Source organism: Benincasa hispida, unplaced genomic scaffold (genome assembly GCF_027475165.1).
Source record: "Benincasa hispida cultivar pf3 unplaced genomic scaffold, pf3_genome.v1.1 HicScf381, whole genome shotgun sequence".
Classification (NCBI taxonomy): Eukaryota; Viridiplantae; Streptophyta; class Magnoliopsida; order Cucurbitales; family Cucurbitaceae; genus Benincasa; species Benincasa hispida.
In genome coordinates this window covers 84,194-100,741 of record NW_028326472.1, presented here as the reverse complement: position 1 = coordinate 100,741, position 16,548 = coordinate 84,194, and the positions used below count along the sequence as shown (strand labels likewise).

At 31.0% G+C, this 16,548-nt stretch overlaps 1 protein-coding gene across 1 annotated transcript; it reads right to left on the bottom strand.

Annotated features, from left to right (window-relative positions):
* Window positions 1-1,087: 1,087 nt before the first annotated feature.
* Window positions 1,088-1,591, bottom strand: LOC150030267 (basic form of pathogenesis-related protein 1-like). Its single transcript, XM_090309888.1, has one exon. The coding sequence runs from the start codon at window positions 1,589-1,591 to the stop codon at window positions 1,088-1,090; it is 504 nt and encodes a 167-aa protein (XP_090166014.1).
* Between the last annotated feature and the right edge of the window lie 14,957 nt (window positions 1,592-16,548).

The window sequence follows — 16,548 nt, the reverse complement described above, 5'->3', positions numbered from 1 at the left end:
AAGTTGTGATAAACCACAGATGCTGTAATAGTATACTTGAAAATTGAATGAGTGTTGATACATTAAATGTACATTACTGATTTACTTGAAATCAAATTTTAGTGAGTACTATTGATATACTATTGATACATCAATGCTATATTTTACATTATTTTTTAATCAATGTGCGATGACTGTAAACTAATGATACGCCAATGTAATATTTAGTACAACTTTTTGAAGGAATGATGATATTTTATTGATATTCTAAATGATATACTTGAAATACATTTAAATTAATACTGATATATAATTGAAATGTCAATACTATACTTTAAGTATACCAATCTGAAACACATGTTAGACTCAACACAATTGTTAGTTAGGGTTGTCAATTTTTCAAACTAAATTACAACCCTTATTTAATTAGAAATCCAACTTAACCTATCTCAACTATAAAATATTTCGGCTGGATTGTTTGGCTTGTTCCAGTCATAAATTCAAATTTTTGTATTAAGAAAATTTAAAATGTTAATATGTATCTATATATGTGTCTATATATATATATGTATATAAATATATTTACATATCTATTTTCAATCATTAGATTAAAATTTGCAACTCAATTTCCATATTTATTTGAAAATTTACATTTCACAAATGCTTAAAATTTTAAAATTTTAAGAGTTATTGGAGAATAAGTAATAAAAAGGAATTATGAAATTAAATAAAGTTAGAATTAAAATATGTATAATTTGAATAGTAAGAAAAAAAATACACTTGAAATTTAAAAATAAAACATAGGCTAATCCAATTCAATCCAAACTGGTGATTCAATGAATTGGATCCATACAAAGTTTTAATTTATTTAAACCACAACTCAATACAAATGAGATATCGGATGTGTTGGGTTAATATAGTTCTTTCGGCCGTATATACTTATTCATATGTCCATGTGTTCAACATTCAAATTAAAATATAATTCTAATACAAATTGTATGATAAAAAAAAAAATTGTATAACAAAAAATCTGTCTTAAATTTTGTTTTTTGTTTTTTTTTTTCTTATTAAATACCCAATCAACAAACCTTTTAATGATTATCTACTTTTAATATGGACGTTGGCCTATATAGTTGCCAGGAGGATAATAGTTACAAATCAGAAAAACCCAATTGTTCTGACATTTCACTTGGGCACAACCAATAGATTTGGTGTTCCTCCATACCAACTGTGTATAATGAAGACAATGGCTAGAGTCATTGACACACGTATTAGAATTGTAGTCATAATGTTTTCTCTCATCGGCCCAGAGACTCACTGCTGTCTCTGCTGTCATTATTTCGTATCCCTCTGCTAGGTTTTCACCATAAGGTCCTCCAGAGTGTTCCATCTGACAAGTGGCAATCTTCGTGTTAGCATAATTTTGAGCGTACGCTGCTAAGGTAGTGTTCCAATGGACGGGCTCGACACCAACCTCTGCACGGATGGCATTGTGGGCGGCAATGTAGTTCTTAGGGTAGCTTTCGGCCATGACGGGGGCAATGGAAGCTAGGATTAGGGTTAGGGTTAGCCCCAACAAACAAAGGGCAGAGATAATGTTGGAAAATGCCATATTTTTAAGATAGTTGTAGGAATAGTTGAATGTTTTGGATTTCAAGATTTGGTGTGTTTTCGGTTTGGCTTAGCAAAGAGTTTTTATACAGAGAAGAGAGATGAGCATGGTTCCATTTTAGGTGGTTATTTTGGAAGACAGAGCAAAGGCCTAATAATAGTGGAGCACCAACGAAATTCTCAATAATTTCTCATAAGTAATTCAATTTATATATGTATATTACTAATAATAGAATAATATTATGTTTGAATTTAGGTTTTAAACTCTTGCCTCTGCAACAATTTCATATGTTAATGGTTCAACATTGGCATGGAGATAAATAAACATCTTCATTATATCCCTAAAAAAATTGATAATATAACTAAAATATATATGAAAAACACACAAATGTTAGTATGGTGGTATATTCATTGATTTATTACAGACAAAACTTGAGTAACATATTTTGTAACATGTACTATGTCCAATAAAATATTTTATATCTTGTAGATTCTCTACCTAACGATTTTTCCTTCATCGGTTGAAGCGTGCACCACATATTCATTGACTTGTTTTCTTATTGTTGCATAAAATAATTTATTTCTTTGAATATCTTCTGAAGGTTGTATCATATATATTAATGGTCGGGTTTATTTTTAAGTTAGCTCCTTTGAAAAGAAGTGTGTGTTTTAAGGTTTTAGAGCCGGTCTAAACCTCAACCCTTATGTACTGTTTGTGAACTTTTTGTACTATGTTCTTAAGAATATTGCTAGTAGTTATTTAGACTAGGTTGATTGTGTATGAATATAGTAAATCACTTAGGGAGTGAGTGAGAACTCAGGATGAGTAGTTGATGTTATATTAGGGGGATCTCATTAAAAGCTTGGGAGAAACTTGCAAGCGGAAGTGAGAGGAGCTAAAACTTAGGAGGGACCTAGTGTTGAAACTGAAGAATAGGCTTTACGTGAGATGCTAACGATGGAGTCTATCATATAAGTACTTCGTTGTAATCGTTTAACTCTTTATATAATAAAGATCTTTCCACTAGGCATACATTCCCAAAGTATGTGACATTGCAACAAGCTGGGTTATAGAAGTGGGAGACCCTCTCAATAAAACTTAAGCTCCCCTAAGTTTGAAAGTATTACCAAGCGATTACTTAAGCTCCCATTAAGTATTAGACTCCCTCTCAATGAAACTCAGCTCCCCTAAATGTGAGATTTCCTCTCAACTTCTATCTTTCGAACTTCTAATGTAGACCATTTCACTCGAGAAACTTAGACTCCCTTTAAGTTAGAGAATCTCTTCTCAAAACGTAGTAAATGATTTACCAAGATCTAAAGAAACATCAATAGTAGCACAAACTACTTCACAATCGTAAGATTGACACCCTTGTGTTTTTTCGAAACCAACACAATAACGACTCAAATATTCTTTATAGTGGCTAAGACTAAAATGAGTATAATATCCTCGGAAATATGGATAACTAAAAAGAGAACAACTCTAAAACATACTCTGCACAACTCAGAAAAGGAAACAAAATGATGAGAATAATCACCCATAATTTTCTATATAAGAAAAATATATTTTACATAATTAGCATTTGAAGAAACATCATTCCATTTGGAACAAGATTTGCAGGAATATCCTGAAGTGTAATCCAAAGGACAAGATGACAAATATGTTAGAAAACAACTCCCACAACATCCTTAAAAATATTGGCAACACCCAATGTAACCTTATATCAATCTTGAACATAACTTAATTCGTTAAAGCATAGCATCTTCGACCCAAAGGTTAGTTATTACAATATTCCTTACCCCATGTTTGTAATAAAGTGTAACCTTACTAGTGTCGTTCCGATATGAGCTAAACACATAAATTTAAAAACAGTAAAAATAACTTTTGTTGCATTATATTAGTAACAAGAGTAAATATAAGATTAGTAAAAATAACTCTTGTTGCATTATATTAGTAAGGTTCAAGAAAATGTAACCTTACTAGTGTCGTTCCGATATGAGCTAAACACATAAATTTTCGTTTTCTAGAATGAATATCATTATTATTTTGGAAAGTTGGATAAAAAATAATTATATTATTGAGAGGACTACTATTAAGATTTATTGAAAAGATTAAGAGAATGTTTGATAGGGAATACAATAATAATAATTTAAAAACAAAGGATTCAAATAAAAGTAGAATTGCATTTCACGTTTTCAGATATATATTTAATAGCATATTCGGAAGTTTTATTATAATTTAAATAGTTGTTTTAAATGTGTTTGGTAATAGGGGGGATTTTAAAAAATAGAAAAATATAGGAAACTATTTACACAAAAAAAAAAAACAATATGTTTATCAGTATTGTTTTTTGTTATTTTTGTAAATAGTTTGACATTTTCTCTATCTGTGATTTTTTTTTTATAACATACTTGAAAACCATAAATGGGTTATATGGTTTAGCAGCCATTAAATATTGAACATGTTTAATGTTATTTAGAGTGATTTTAAAGTATTATTGAACATGTTTAATGTTAAAATTAATTTTTGCATAATTATTATTTTGTAATATCATATATTTTTAAATACATATTTGAAGTTAATAACAAATAGTTGAGCTTATAGCATGCTATATTCCTAACATTTTTTTAGTATAATTTTGCATTCTAAAATTTAAAATTTAAATTTTGGATACATTAAAAATATGGAAAAAAAAAACATGTTTTCAAAATTTGCAAGGTGTTGGATTACGTAGTCGAAAAGATTTCGAAAATAGTATCTAAATTATCTACAAAATACAAATTAGTAAATCCAAAAATATAAAAAGAATTTGAATTGCAACCCTAAATTTCTCATTATATCCTTGTGTTGGGCTAGAGGGCTCAATCTGAGAAATGGCGTTTCTATAATAGGAGGGTTTAACGGTAAACTTTGGATAGCTTTTGGTCAAAACAGGTTTAGTGCCATGTAAAGTTAATGTTAGCCTAAACAATAACAAAGGGGGAGAAAATTTAGGACATTCCATGTTGGTAACATATGTCTTATTCTAATGATAGTAGTTGGGGAACGATTGAATATTTTTGTTGAGTTGATTCGGTTTTTGGCAAAGGTACTTGTATATATTGAGAGAGAGATGAAATAGGGTGTAGTTTATGTAATTCGCAGCGACCTATTTTTGTCCGGTTTAATTATGTTAATTTCGTGTCATTGTCATAATTAAGAATTTGCTGCTAGCTTTTAAATATAAAACAAACAAAAAAATAAAAAAGTTTTGAATAATTAACATTGAAATATTTTGTTTTGTTTCATTAAATAAAGTGAAATAAAATATATTGTGAGGGAGAATACAATTTGAATGGTCAAATAAGTCATGGAATATTTGTATCAAAACAAATTTGGAAAAAAACTAATTTTGTCAAACATATTTCAAATCAATCACATAATGTTGAATTAATTCTTTCTTTTATTCATTTTAAATATGATGTTATTGATTTTCTCCTAATTGAAGAGTTTGAATTTTCTATAAATTGGGTGGCCATTATGTCATTTAGTAGACAAGAAAAAGCTAGAGATTTACATCGAAAGAAAAAAAATTCTAGAGATAGAAATGAGAAAAATAGTGATCTCTCAATGTCCTAAAATCTTAAAAATTTCAGAACACCATAAAAGGTCTAACTTAATTGGAAATTGAACTTTGTAGGATTTTATCCCAAGAATCTGTACCTCAGGCAACAGACGATGTTTGTTTTCCAGATTTCAAGTCTTTACTCCTCTTAAACACCTATAGATAAAAGAAAGAAGAGGTATTATTAGTTGGCTATTTATTTTGTTATTCTTTCTTTATATATATACTTTTTTTTTTTTATTTTCTCTCATAATGTCATGTGATCTGTTGTCTATTTCTATATGCATTTCTTTTAGATTTATTTCTTTTAAAATTTATATTATTTATTAGTTTCAGTTTATTCTTATTATTACTATAAAAAACAAAGAAAAAGATTATGTGATTTGACGACAGCCATCACATCATCTACTTTTTCTTACTTTATTATTATTATTATATTTATTTATTATTATCATTATGGGACTTTTTGGGACGCCGAATTGATATACGATGTTTAGAGTTTATATGTCTGTGAAGTTTATATATCTGTACTTGGAGTGCAGAATTATTTGGTCTGCGTTCATATATATATGTTTGAATTGTAGAGTTGAGTTCATATATCTGGAGTATCTGGGGTAGTTTTTTAGATTCTAAATAATCTCAATTTATGATTACTATTTTTGTTTTCAAACTTTTTTAATCAATATTTATATCATCTTTGTTTGAATAAAATATAGACGACATTTTTTTCATTTCAATTTTAAAGCTTTTCTTTCTTTTTCTTTTTTTTTTTTGTTGTTGTTGTTGTTGTTTCTTTCTTGGGTAATGAACAATAATTAACTCATCACATTTCTTATAGAAATATGGTAAAATAAAATGAGAAACCAAAAAGAAGTCAAAACTTTTGGTACGTAATTTTTTCTATGAATTTTATTATCATCTTTCTTTTTCTTCTTATTCCTGTTGTTGTTCTGTATATTTTATTTTGTCATCAATTTTTGAATTGAATCCCCTTATCATCTTAGCGGCCAATGGAATGTCACCACATTTGTTCAACAATTTCACTTTCAGATTCTCCAAATTTGGAGGATCATTAGAGAAGAAATCTTCAATTTTCACAAATTTTTATAGGAAAAAAATCTTTATTTTATGGTTTTTTTTTTTTGGTTTTATGTTACATATTTCTTAACTACATACGTATTTTCATCTAAATATTTCAAACACTCATTTGATATGTGAATTCAATTAATTAAATTTTTAAATTTTTACGTATAAATATTGCAGTTAATGTAGACAAAATACTATTATTTATATAATCAACAACCCTACAACATACTTTAACAGTCACCAGTCTTGTAATAGTTGAAAGCCGTTGTCGAAATTGATAATCGAAGATGATTTTTGTTGAATTTTTTAGTCGAAGGTGGTTATCGGAGCTTGTAGTTAGTTTCACGAAGGTGGTGTTGTAGTTGGTTGTCAGGATTTATCGTTAGAGGTGCTTTATGGAGCCCGGAGTTGATCATGCTAAGGTGCTCGTCGAAGTTGATCATCAAAGATGATTTTTGCCAGAGTTTGTAGTCAGACGTGCTTGTCGAAGCCTGATGTTGGTCAGATGGTATTGGTGTTCGTTGTTGGAATTTGTCGTCGGAGGTGGTTTTCGAAGCCCTTAGTTCGTTGTCAGAGTTGCTCACTCGGAGGTGGTCATCAAAGGTGATTTTCGTCAAAGTTTATAGTCAGAATTGGTTGTCGAAGCTTACGAAGATGGTTGTTAGAGTTGGTCATCGGAGTTTGTTGTTGAATGTAGTTGCTAGTAGGGGTGTACATGAGTTGGGTTGGGTTGGGTTATGACATTTTTTGGACAACCTCAAAAATTTTAGTTTGTCAAGTTATCAACCCAAATGACACAAACATTATCTCCAATCCATGGGTTGCGTTGTTGGGTTATTATTTGTTTTCTTCTTAATTTAAAATACTTAAATTTAACTATAATATATATTTAATAATTAAAATCTCATAAAACTCAATTCTTACGTACCAAATATCTATAATATGTATTACAAACTTTACACAAAAACAAACATTTTTAAAAGAAAAACATAAAGAATTCACAAATTCATCAATTCTAAAATAAACAAACTATATATAATTCGGGTTGGGTTGGGTCAACCCAATTTTTTTTATAATTGAACTCTAGACCCAACCAAACCCAACAAAAACAGAAAAAATTCAACCCATCCCAAGCCAAAAATAAAACTAACCCAACCCAGCCATTATAGTTTTGGTCAGGTAGTCCGAGTTGTTTGGGTTGTCTGGTCATTTGAATATCCCTAGTTATCAGAGCCTAAAATTGGTCATCAAAGTTGGTCACACGAAGGTGGTCTGATTCGAAGTTGGGTCACCCGAGTTGTCATTGGAGGTGGTTGTTAGAGCCTATAATTGGTTGTCGGAGTTAGTCTTGTGAAGGTTGCCAGAGCTCAGAGTTGGTCATCAGAGTTGTCATTGGAGGTGGTTTTCGGAGCCCGGAGTTAGTCGTCGGAGTTGGCATTGGAGGAGTTCAGAGTTAGTTCTCAAAGTGTGACAACGATAGTCTTCGATAGTGGCAAATGCATGGAGCCATTAAAAATATTTGAAGAATAGAGAGTTAGGGTAAATTGGTAAAATATACTGACTCAAATCCACCGACATTTAAGTTGACCAAACATTGAATTGGTATATTCAACTCAATTTGGTGAGACAAACACCTCGTATGTGTACTGTATATGTGAGAGCTTGTAATGGCTACCATCAAAATTTAAATTTCTTTTTTCATTATAATAATAGTTATTATAATTTTTAATTTGTGTTCTATTTCTTTTATGTTTTGTGAATTAATATTATATTAATCGGCCCCGCCTAAGGCGAGTTCACTGGAGGGCGAAGGTGAAACAAAAATTGAATGGACTTCTTCGCCTTCCTTCATGTCGTAGCCTTCCCTTATCGATGGGTCTTGCATTAAATACACATGACATTTTCTTTGACTCATGCCTTGGAGAAGAACATTCTATGTTTGAGTTGGAAGTTATTTCTTTATGGTATGTTGAATCACTTATGAAGTCGACTGAACATCGACCATGTCTGCTTCAACTTCAGTCATAACTCGTGTCGTGTAGTGTAGCAAAACTAACAGGTGATCAACTAAATTTATGAACGAGCAACTACTAATATGATATTTTGTTCTATTTCATTTTATATGCTTATTTTGTATTTCATATTTAAATGTGTATTGATATTTAACTATTTTTATTGTTGCATTTAATCATTATACTTCTGAAGCATTTTTACTATGCTATTATTTCAATATGTCAATGTTATGTAATTAATCTTATTATGATCATATTTTTAATCCTTATTTACATTTTGTTAAAAGGCATCTAAAGACAGAATTTAGGAAATTTGGGAGTCCAACTTTCTAAAATTCTTGAGGTGAGGAGTTGATTCTTTTGGAGTCTGAGATCAATCTCCAATATTTTTCCATTCAATTTTTAATGTGCTCTCTTATGCTTATTGAAATGCACGACAAAAATGTTTTGTTTGCCTCTTATTTGGAAAGGATTTCATATGTTTTTAATAGATTTGATGTTGTTTTTTAGTGATTGTCAAGAATTATGCAAAAGGACAATATTTGGAGCAAAAACGAGTTAAAATAGTCCAATAGTGGATAATCAAGACAAGCCCAGACCAAGTGTATCAAGTAGACAAGAAAAGAAGAGAACAATCGAGGTGTTCCCTAAAACATGTTAACATCGTGATGCTTGCATAGTGCTTCCTCGACGCTTGTTCTAGAAACATAGGCATTTTGTAGTTGCGCAGTGTCGCAATGCTAGGTTGGCGTTGTGCCATGAAATACACCCATGAGACACATGAGGTCTACACCACTACAACACTGTTGTATACCACCACAGTGCAAAGTAGTTATTTAAGGAAATGATTGTACCCATTGTTGAAGAAGACATTCAAGTGATTGAAGTTGGAGCCCAAAAAGTTGAACTCTACATCCTTAGAGAGTCCTCCTATTTTTAATATTTCTTTCTGTGTTTTCTCATGAGCCTTGTTGACATTTTTATACTTTTTCTAATTTTGAGTCTTTTTTTTTCCTTCCGACTTATGAAAAATAACAAAAAAATATTTCTCTGTTGTCAGGTGAGAAAAGGGTAAGCCTACTAGACTTAGTAGGTTACATTGATGCAAACAAGAAGGGCCCTAAAAATTGAGAAAATTTTTATGTGTCTTGACATAAATCTCACTTTTCATCAAACTTGAGACATTAAATCTAGCACTTCTTGGGAGATAACACAAGTTTTATTGCTTTATATTACTTCAATTATTTCGTTTATTTTTTCTTAGGTTGTCCTCCATGACAATTGTAATATTTTTTTTAGTCTCTCTCACAGAAGTCTTAGCAACACAAAGTAATCATTCAACCAACCTATTTGATGGACTCTTCCATGCTACCAAACTTGTATCACTTTCTTTGGGTAATTGGATTATTCTTTTTCATGCATTGGGGACAATGCATCACTTTAAGTTTGGGGCTGGAGGCGTACTATGTACTTTTATGTTTGAGTCGTTCTTATCCTACTATGTATGTTAATTAGGAAATTATGGATGTTATGCATGTTAATTTTAATAACCTAAAATTTATAGTAATTTTTTCTGATTTTTGAGTAAGAAAAGTTGTTGAGTTATGATTTGTTTAAGTTGATTGGTTATATCCATGCATGTTAGATGATCTGCCATGGAAATAGGACAACATATTCTTGAGTTATGATTTGTTTAAGTCCCCTTTGGAGTCCCTTATATTTTAAGAACATAGTCACTTTAATTTAGAACCTTTAACTAAATGATGAGTTAATTTGAGTCAAATTGGTTGTCACCTCGAAAAGCCCCACAAGTTGGATAGTTATCTTGTAATGTGATACTAAGGGAAAAGAAAAGATCTTATTTGCTTGCTAAAAAACATAATTATGCATAATATAAACTTGTAATGTGTATGCATGATAGCGGTAAGAAGAATTGCCTTTGTTGTGATCAGTTAGGACGCTCGAAAAAAGACTGGATAAGAGTCCCTGTAGTGAATGTGTGAAAGCTAATGCCCCTAGGTAACGAATGCATGTTTCGGGACCCCTTTAGCAAGTTATTTCAGGTATCTTAGATGACATATTACTTTCTTAAATGTTTTGATACTTGATGATTGGTGCATGATGCTAGAGAAGGGAAAACTGGAGAAGCTTGACTAAATCTAAAATTGGTTCTTGAGCTTTGAATTAAAATTGGCTTGTACACATACATGTGAAGGGATCGAAACCCGAGTGGAAGCCTGTGAACATCTTGCATTTCGATTTTTTCGTTAATATGAAAAAAAAAACAAAAAAAGAAAAGAAAAGAAACATAACAGAGGATAAATCATGTTTATACATTCAACGTGTGTTTTAATAAAAAGAAAAGTGAAGAAGAACAGTTTTATACCTTTGTAGATCCCTTTAACTTCACGAAAATCCCAAGCTTTTTCTCCCCAACATATCTCCAACGAACGATGAACGATACCATAAGAGAAACCTCGATGTTCTCTTAGAATCCAAGGTAGAAGAGTGGTCTCTAACCTTTGGGGGAGGAATGGTGGAGAGGAGAAAGTGTTTGACACACTTTTGTGAGAATTTGGAGGATAGGTCTTCACAAGGAATCCCTTATTTTTAATTTGGCAAAAGAAATAATTTATATGGAGAAAAGTTTACCCCTTCTCTAAGTATTTCCATTTTTGCCCTTAGGGCTCAATTAATCAAATAACATTTATTTGATTAATCAGCAAACATAATAAATAACCACATATATTAAATCTAATTAATTAAATAAACACCATATGCTTATTTGTGTACATCTCTCCCAATTAACTATTTCTTTATGAATCAGATTCATAAAAAATCATTATTTGAATTAGATTCAAATATTTCTCTCTTGATTATAGATCAAATCTATAATTAATCATTTCATATTAATCTCATTTATATGTTATTCCATCAATTGATTTGAATAATTCAAATCATTCCTATTGTATGTCCTTTGGAGATTTTGAGGGGACGTTATGGATCTACAGATTATAAGCTACAATGATATGAGATTAATTGATTAAACTCCTTTAATCTAATTAATCAATATTCATTAACTACCGGGCACTCCACTAAAGATCGATAGCTGCACTCTTTGCACTGTAGAATTATTTTCGTGTCTATGGATATAACCAATCAACATAGCGATGACCCTTCACAAATACTCATAACTACATCTGGGTCAAAAAACCGTTTCACCCCTGTAGTCACATCTAGCTCCTTATGTACCATTGATTCCTCTAATGAACAAACAGTTTATAGTCCAACTATAAACTAACACCTCTCGGGCCAGTAAGAGGTTGAGGCCTCATTATTCAAGACCTGGAACTAGCTATTAAAGGAGCAATTTATCTACTTTACCAAGGAATGGGAAAGAGTGAATTCCATCTTGTGTAGCTGTATTCCCAGTTTTCTAATAAGACAAATCCTCAAAATGGTAAGCTTCTTGAGTCGGTTATCATAGCCACTCTCACCCCTACATATCAAAGAACTACTCTAATAAACAAGAGTATACAGCTCATTCAGGATTAAGGTCAACTCTCCTACGGTTATTCTAGTGAAATGTAAGTCTCTTCTAGTAATGATGTTACATAGAAAGTCTATTCATTTCGTGGTCTGGTCTTATGCAAACTCTTTGTATAGAATACCTTACTTGCATGTCTCCACATGAACAATCAAGATTAGATCATTTATATCACTTTACAACAAGTGAAACATCTAGAATGTGAGCCATATTTGTAGTGTCACCAGGATAAGGTACCAAATCTTATCTATCTACTACATACCATTTAGATTATTACATAAACATGATCCACTTGTTTGTTTCCTCATACATGTTTAAGTTTCATAAACATAACCTTGGATCTTAGTTTATTGGATTGAATTAATGTAGTTTAAACATCAAATAAAATACCTCTGATTTTATGAGATAAATAATTTGTGTTAATAAAACTACAAACCACGAGATTCATTAGATTTAGGATATCACTGCCAACAACACTTGAGGAATGAAACAATTTGGCTTTAGAATTTTGTAACAATAGATGTGCTTGAATGATTTTACTTATGGATCTAACATGTTATAATTACTATTGAGGCTTGAATCATTTGTATATTTATTTAGAACTTCTCTATGGTCATGTTCTACTTTTGCTCGGGACTAACAAATGAAAAGAACCTAAAATGTGCTTTTATTTGCCTCATATTTAGAAAGGATTTCACATGTTCTTTTTAGATTTGATGTTGTTTGTTAGTGATTTCTAGGAATTGAGCAAAAGGACAATATTTTGAGCCAAAAGGAGCCAAAATGGTCCAATAATGATAATAGAGACCAGTTGGGACCATATGTATCAAGTAAGGAAAAAAAAAAAGAAGAGAAAAATCAAGGTGTGCCTAAAAAATAGGGTAGTGTCGTGGCACTGCATCGACGCTTGTTCTAGAAGCATATGAATTTTGAAGCCCTAGGATAGTGCCTAAGCGCCACAAGTAGCGGAGTGACGCTAGGTCGGCAGTGCACCCGTGAAATGCACGGGGTCTACGATAGCCAAGACCGTTTTAACCTATATTATTACTTGACATGTGTGGTTGTGCATACCACTTATTTAATTTATTACTATATTTCTTAAATTCTATTTTGTTGCTTACATAATGTTCATATTAAATTGATTTTGATTTTCAAATTAATATTTCTCTAAGCATTTAAATATTTGATCAACACTCTTTAAAGTCATTTAAAGATTTTTTTTTTTAAAAAAATGCACTTTTTTGTACGTCTTGAACATTTAAAAACTAATATATTCGTTCAAAAACTTTTTTAGTTTCATTTTTAAGACCGTTTTCCCTTAAAAAGAAATCTTACAATAGGATCTAGAAATATTTGGGAGTCTGATTTTCTAGAATTTTTGAGGTGAGGAATCGTAATTTTTGGGAGTTCGAGATTTAGTTAAAAAAAATTAATTTAATTAATGTTTATAAAAACCTCTTTTACTAAAAAAAAAAAAAATCCTATGATAGAGTAGAGAAATGGTAAAATGGATGTTGTGGGGTGCTCACACCTTTTCCATATACAAACGACTCCAAACACAATTCTAGTTTTTCAAAAACCATTATTTAAAGGGGTGCACATATCAAGTAATAGTATAGTTAAAATGACCTTGACTAAGTATTATCCTCGAAAAATTGGATTGATAATATTTTAGCTATTCAGAGATCGTTTCAATTTTATTTAAAGATAGACTTATGATGTAAATTAATTAAACTAAACTAATAAATAAATAAAATTGATCAAGTAGGAAGATTATTAACAAAGAGACATTCTAGGGAAACTTGATCCATCGAATTACTAAATTCAATTATTTTAATTCTTGAACAAATTAACACAACACTTATATATTGAAGTCTTTTATTCGGATTGAATATCTCAAAAACAAATTTTTTTTACTTAATTACCAATTACTAATCATTTGAAACTAGATAATTAAACAAAGCATTCAGACTCTTTATCAACAATCTCTCCCGTTATCCAACGATTCTAGTGTGTTCAAACAATAGTCTAGAATGCATGATATAATATATGACCCTCTCGTTAGAATAAGATTCTAAATCTTGAAATCATTCAAACATTGATCAAATATTCAAAAGCATTAGGAACGACCATGCTGGAAAGTATAATTGTAAATTGACATTTAAGATCTCTATAAAAGTATTTAACAAATAAGAATCTATCTAACCCTAGAACAATGATAATTTAGCCTAACATAGCTTTCATAGACAGAACCAACGTTATAGTTCGTAATAAAGAAGAATCAAAAAGACAAAAAAAAAAAAAAGAAAGAAAGAAAAAATGTATTTCGGCGTTTGGATCTTGTCTCTATAGTGGAAACAACCTTCAACTCTCTCTAATCGACTCCGACATCAAGGACTTGGATTCTCTGCTTAAAACACTCTCTTCAGTCCTTCAAAATTCCAAAACTTTGATGATGGTGGTCTGCTAAAAAGGCTAGATTAAAGAGGAAAAAGTTTCCAAAAGTAGAGCCACCATCAGACTGCTATATATCACATACATTCATAAAGAATTTGAGGATGAGTTCCACACACACAAAAGAAAATCTTAGTTGAAGTTTTACTTGGTAGGGCTTTGGCCTCAAGGATCTGTAACTTAAGCAACAAGAGAGTATATTGTTCTTAATTATATTCCAACTTTTCTTGTTCTTCTTCAAGCTCCCTTAGAAGAAAAGAAAAGGTCAAGGGGTTGGAGATTTTGCTATTGTTTTATTCTTGTTTCTCATTTTCTTTTGTTAAATTTATTTCCTTATTAATCATGTGAGCTTTCTTGTTAATATTTGCTTTTACTTTAGAATTTGTTATTTTGTTTCTATTTCTAGTTGTTTATTTCTTTTTCTCAATACTCTTTTTTTCCTCGTAAATTTTCTTTTAGTAAATAAAGAAAGAGAGATATGAAGTTTGTGTAGAAAAAAGCGGCGTGGAATTGAAAGATGAAGGTGTAAAAAAAAATACCTTAGGGGTGTTCGGAAAAACCTCCCATTATTACTGGAAGGCAGATTTCGTTGTTCAAATCCATTTCAAATAATTTAACCGTATCCATGACTACAATCTACTAGTCTTAATGGCAAGTCGAACATAGGAAACTCTAGAATTTCTCAATTAAACCATTTAAAACCTGAGGGTAACCGATGAGGTGGGTTTTATTTATTTATTTATTTTAAATTTTTTTTTTTTGCAAATGAAATTAAATTTCATAAAATAAACACACAAACTAAAAGTTAGAAACTAAATGAGAAGGTCTAGTTTGGGTTGTTACAGAATTTCCCTGTTCAATATACTTGTTCATCAAATTATCATTATAGGACTTAAATATTTTCTTGCACCTAACTAAATAGTTGGAAAAGCCAATTAATCGTCCTAATAAACTGATTAGTCCAAATTGAATTAATAAAAAGCATCAAATTCAAGTTTGTCTTAATTGCATTATGTCCTAGGGAATCATAAGGTGGAATATTCAATAGGAAAAACCATGATTAAATATTCTTTTGATTCAATCCTAGGTTGATTAGAACAATACTTATTGTGTTTGATTCGCAAGCTAACCTAACCTATTGTTTCTTAGTGATTAACGTAAGATTATATGTCACGTATCATATCTTAATCAAAATCTTCGATCATAAAATCCACAAGCGTTCGATAATACATAATCTATAAGTACATAATTGAATCCAAAAAATATGATAAATTTGGGTTCAAAAACTCACAAGCACATGAATATAGAGAAAAGTTCCTAAAACCCAAGTTAGATAGAGATACCTTAGCCCATTATCAACATGTCAATCAATGGGGAATTGTTTTGGTACATCTACTTGACAGAAAGGGATGAAAATTGAGAGAATTTGAGTTCCAATCGGTAGACATCGGAGGGTCTTTGACTTAGATGGCAAAAGATGTATTTATAGAATTTTACGTGCAAGGTGACTTCGAAGCATCGTGGCACTGTGTGCCTTTAACGAAATGCACCATTCTATCTTTAAGTGTAGCGCTACGCTATGTAGAGTGTCGCTACACTCTATTTAGGGGCAGTATGGTAATTTAGCCATTCTCTTTCCCTGTTGATGCAGTTAAGCTCTCTTTTGGCCCTTTTTAGCTCTATTTTGTCACTAACACCTGTTATACCCTTAATGTGCTCGAAAGCTACAAAATAGCTAATTAAACACGTAAATACAAGAACGATCTTGAATTAAGCAGAGCAAGATAGCATGTTTTCGTTGCTATCAAATACCCCCAACTTAATTCTTGATCGTCCTCGAGCAAGATAGAAATAAGCACATAGTCATACAATAGATATGCTCACTAAAATTGCATGGTTCGTTACTCAAGTCTCGAAGGTCTCCTAGAATCTAGCTTATACTCAACAACAAAATCAATTCATAATTAATCAATGAAGCACAATTTAAAACTAATTCTAGACTTATTCATGCAAGGGTGGGTTCAAAGCCCTTCTAACTAAGTCTAAGCACCCTAGAATGATATTGGATGGCTTTCAATTTATTTTCCCCTACACTGGCTCATGCACTAACTATCAAGTGCCAAAAAAATCAAAGCAGTAATATGTCAACTGAGGGACCTAGAATTAAACTCTAGGCTACCCTAAACTTGCATTTCTTTTACTTGTGGGAAATATAGTTCTTTCTACCCCGAGTCATGCATAACATTGCAAGTTC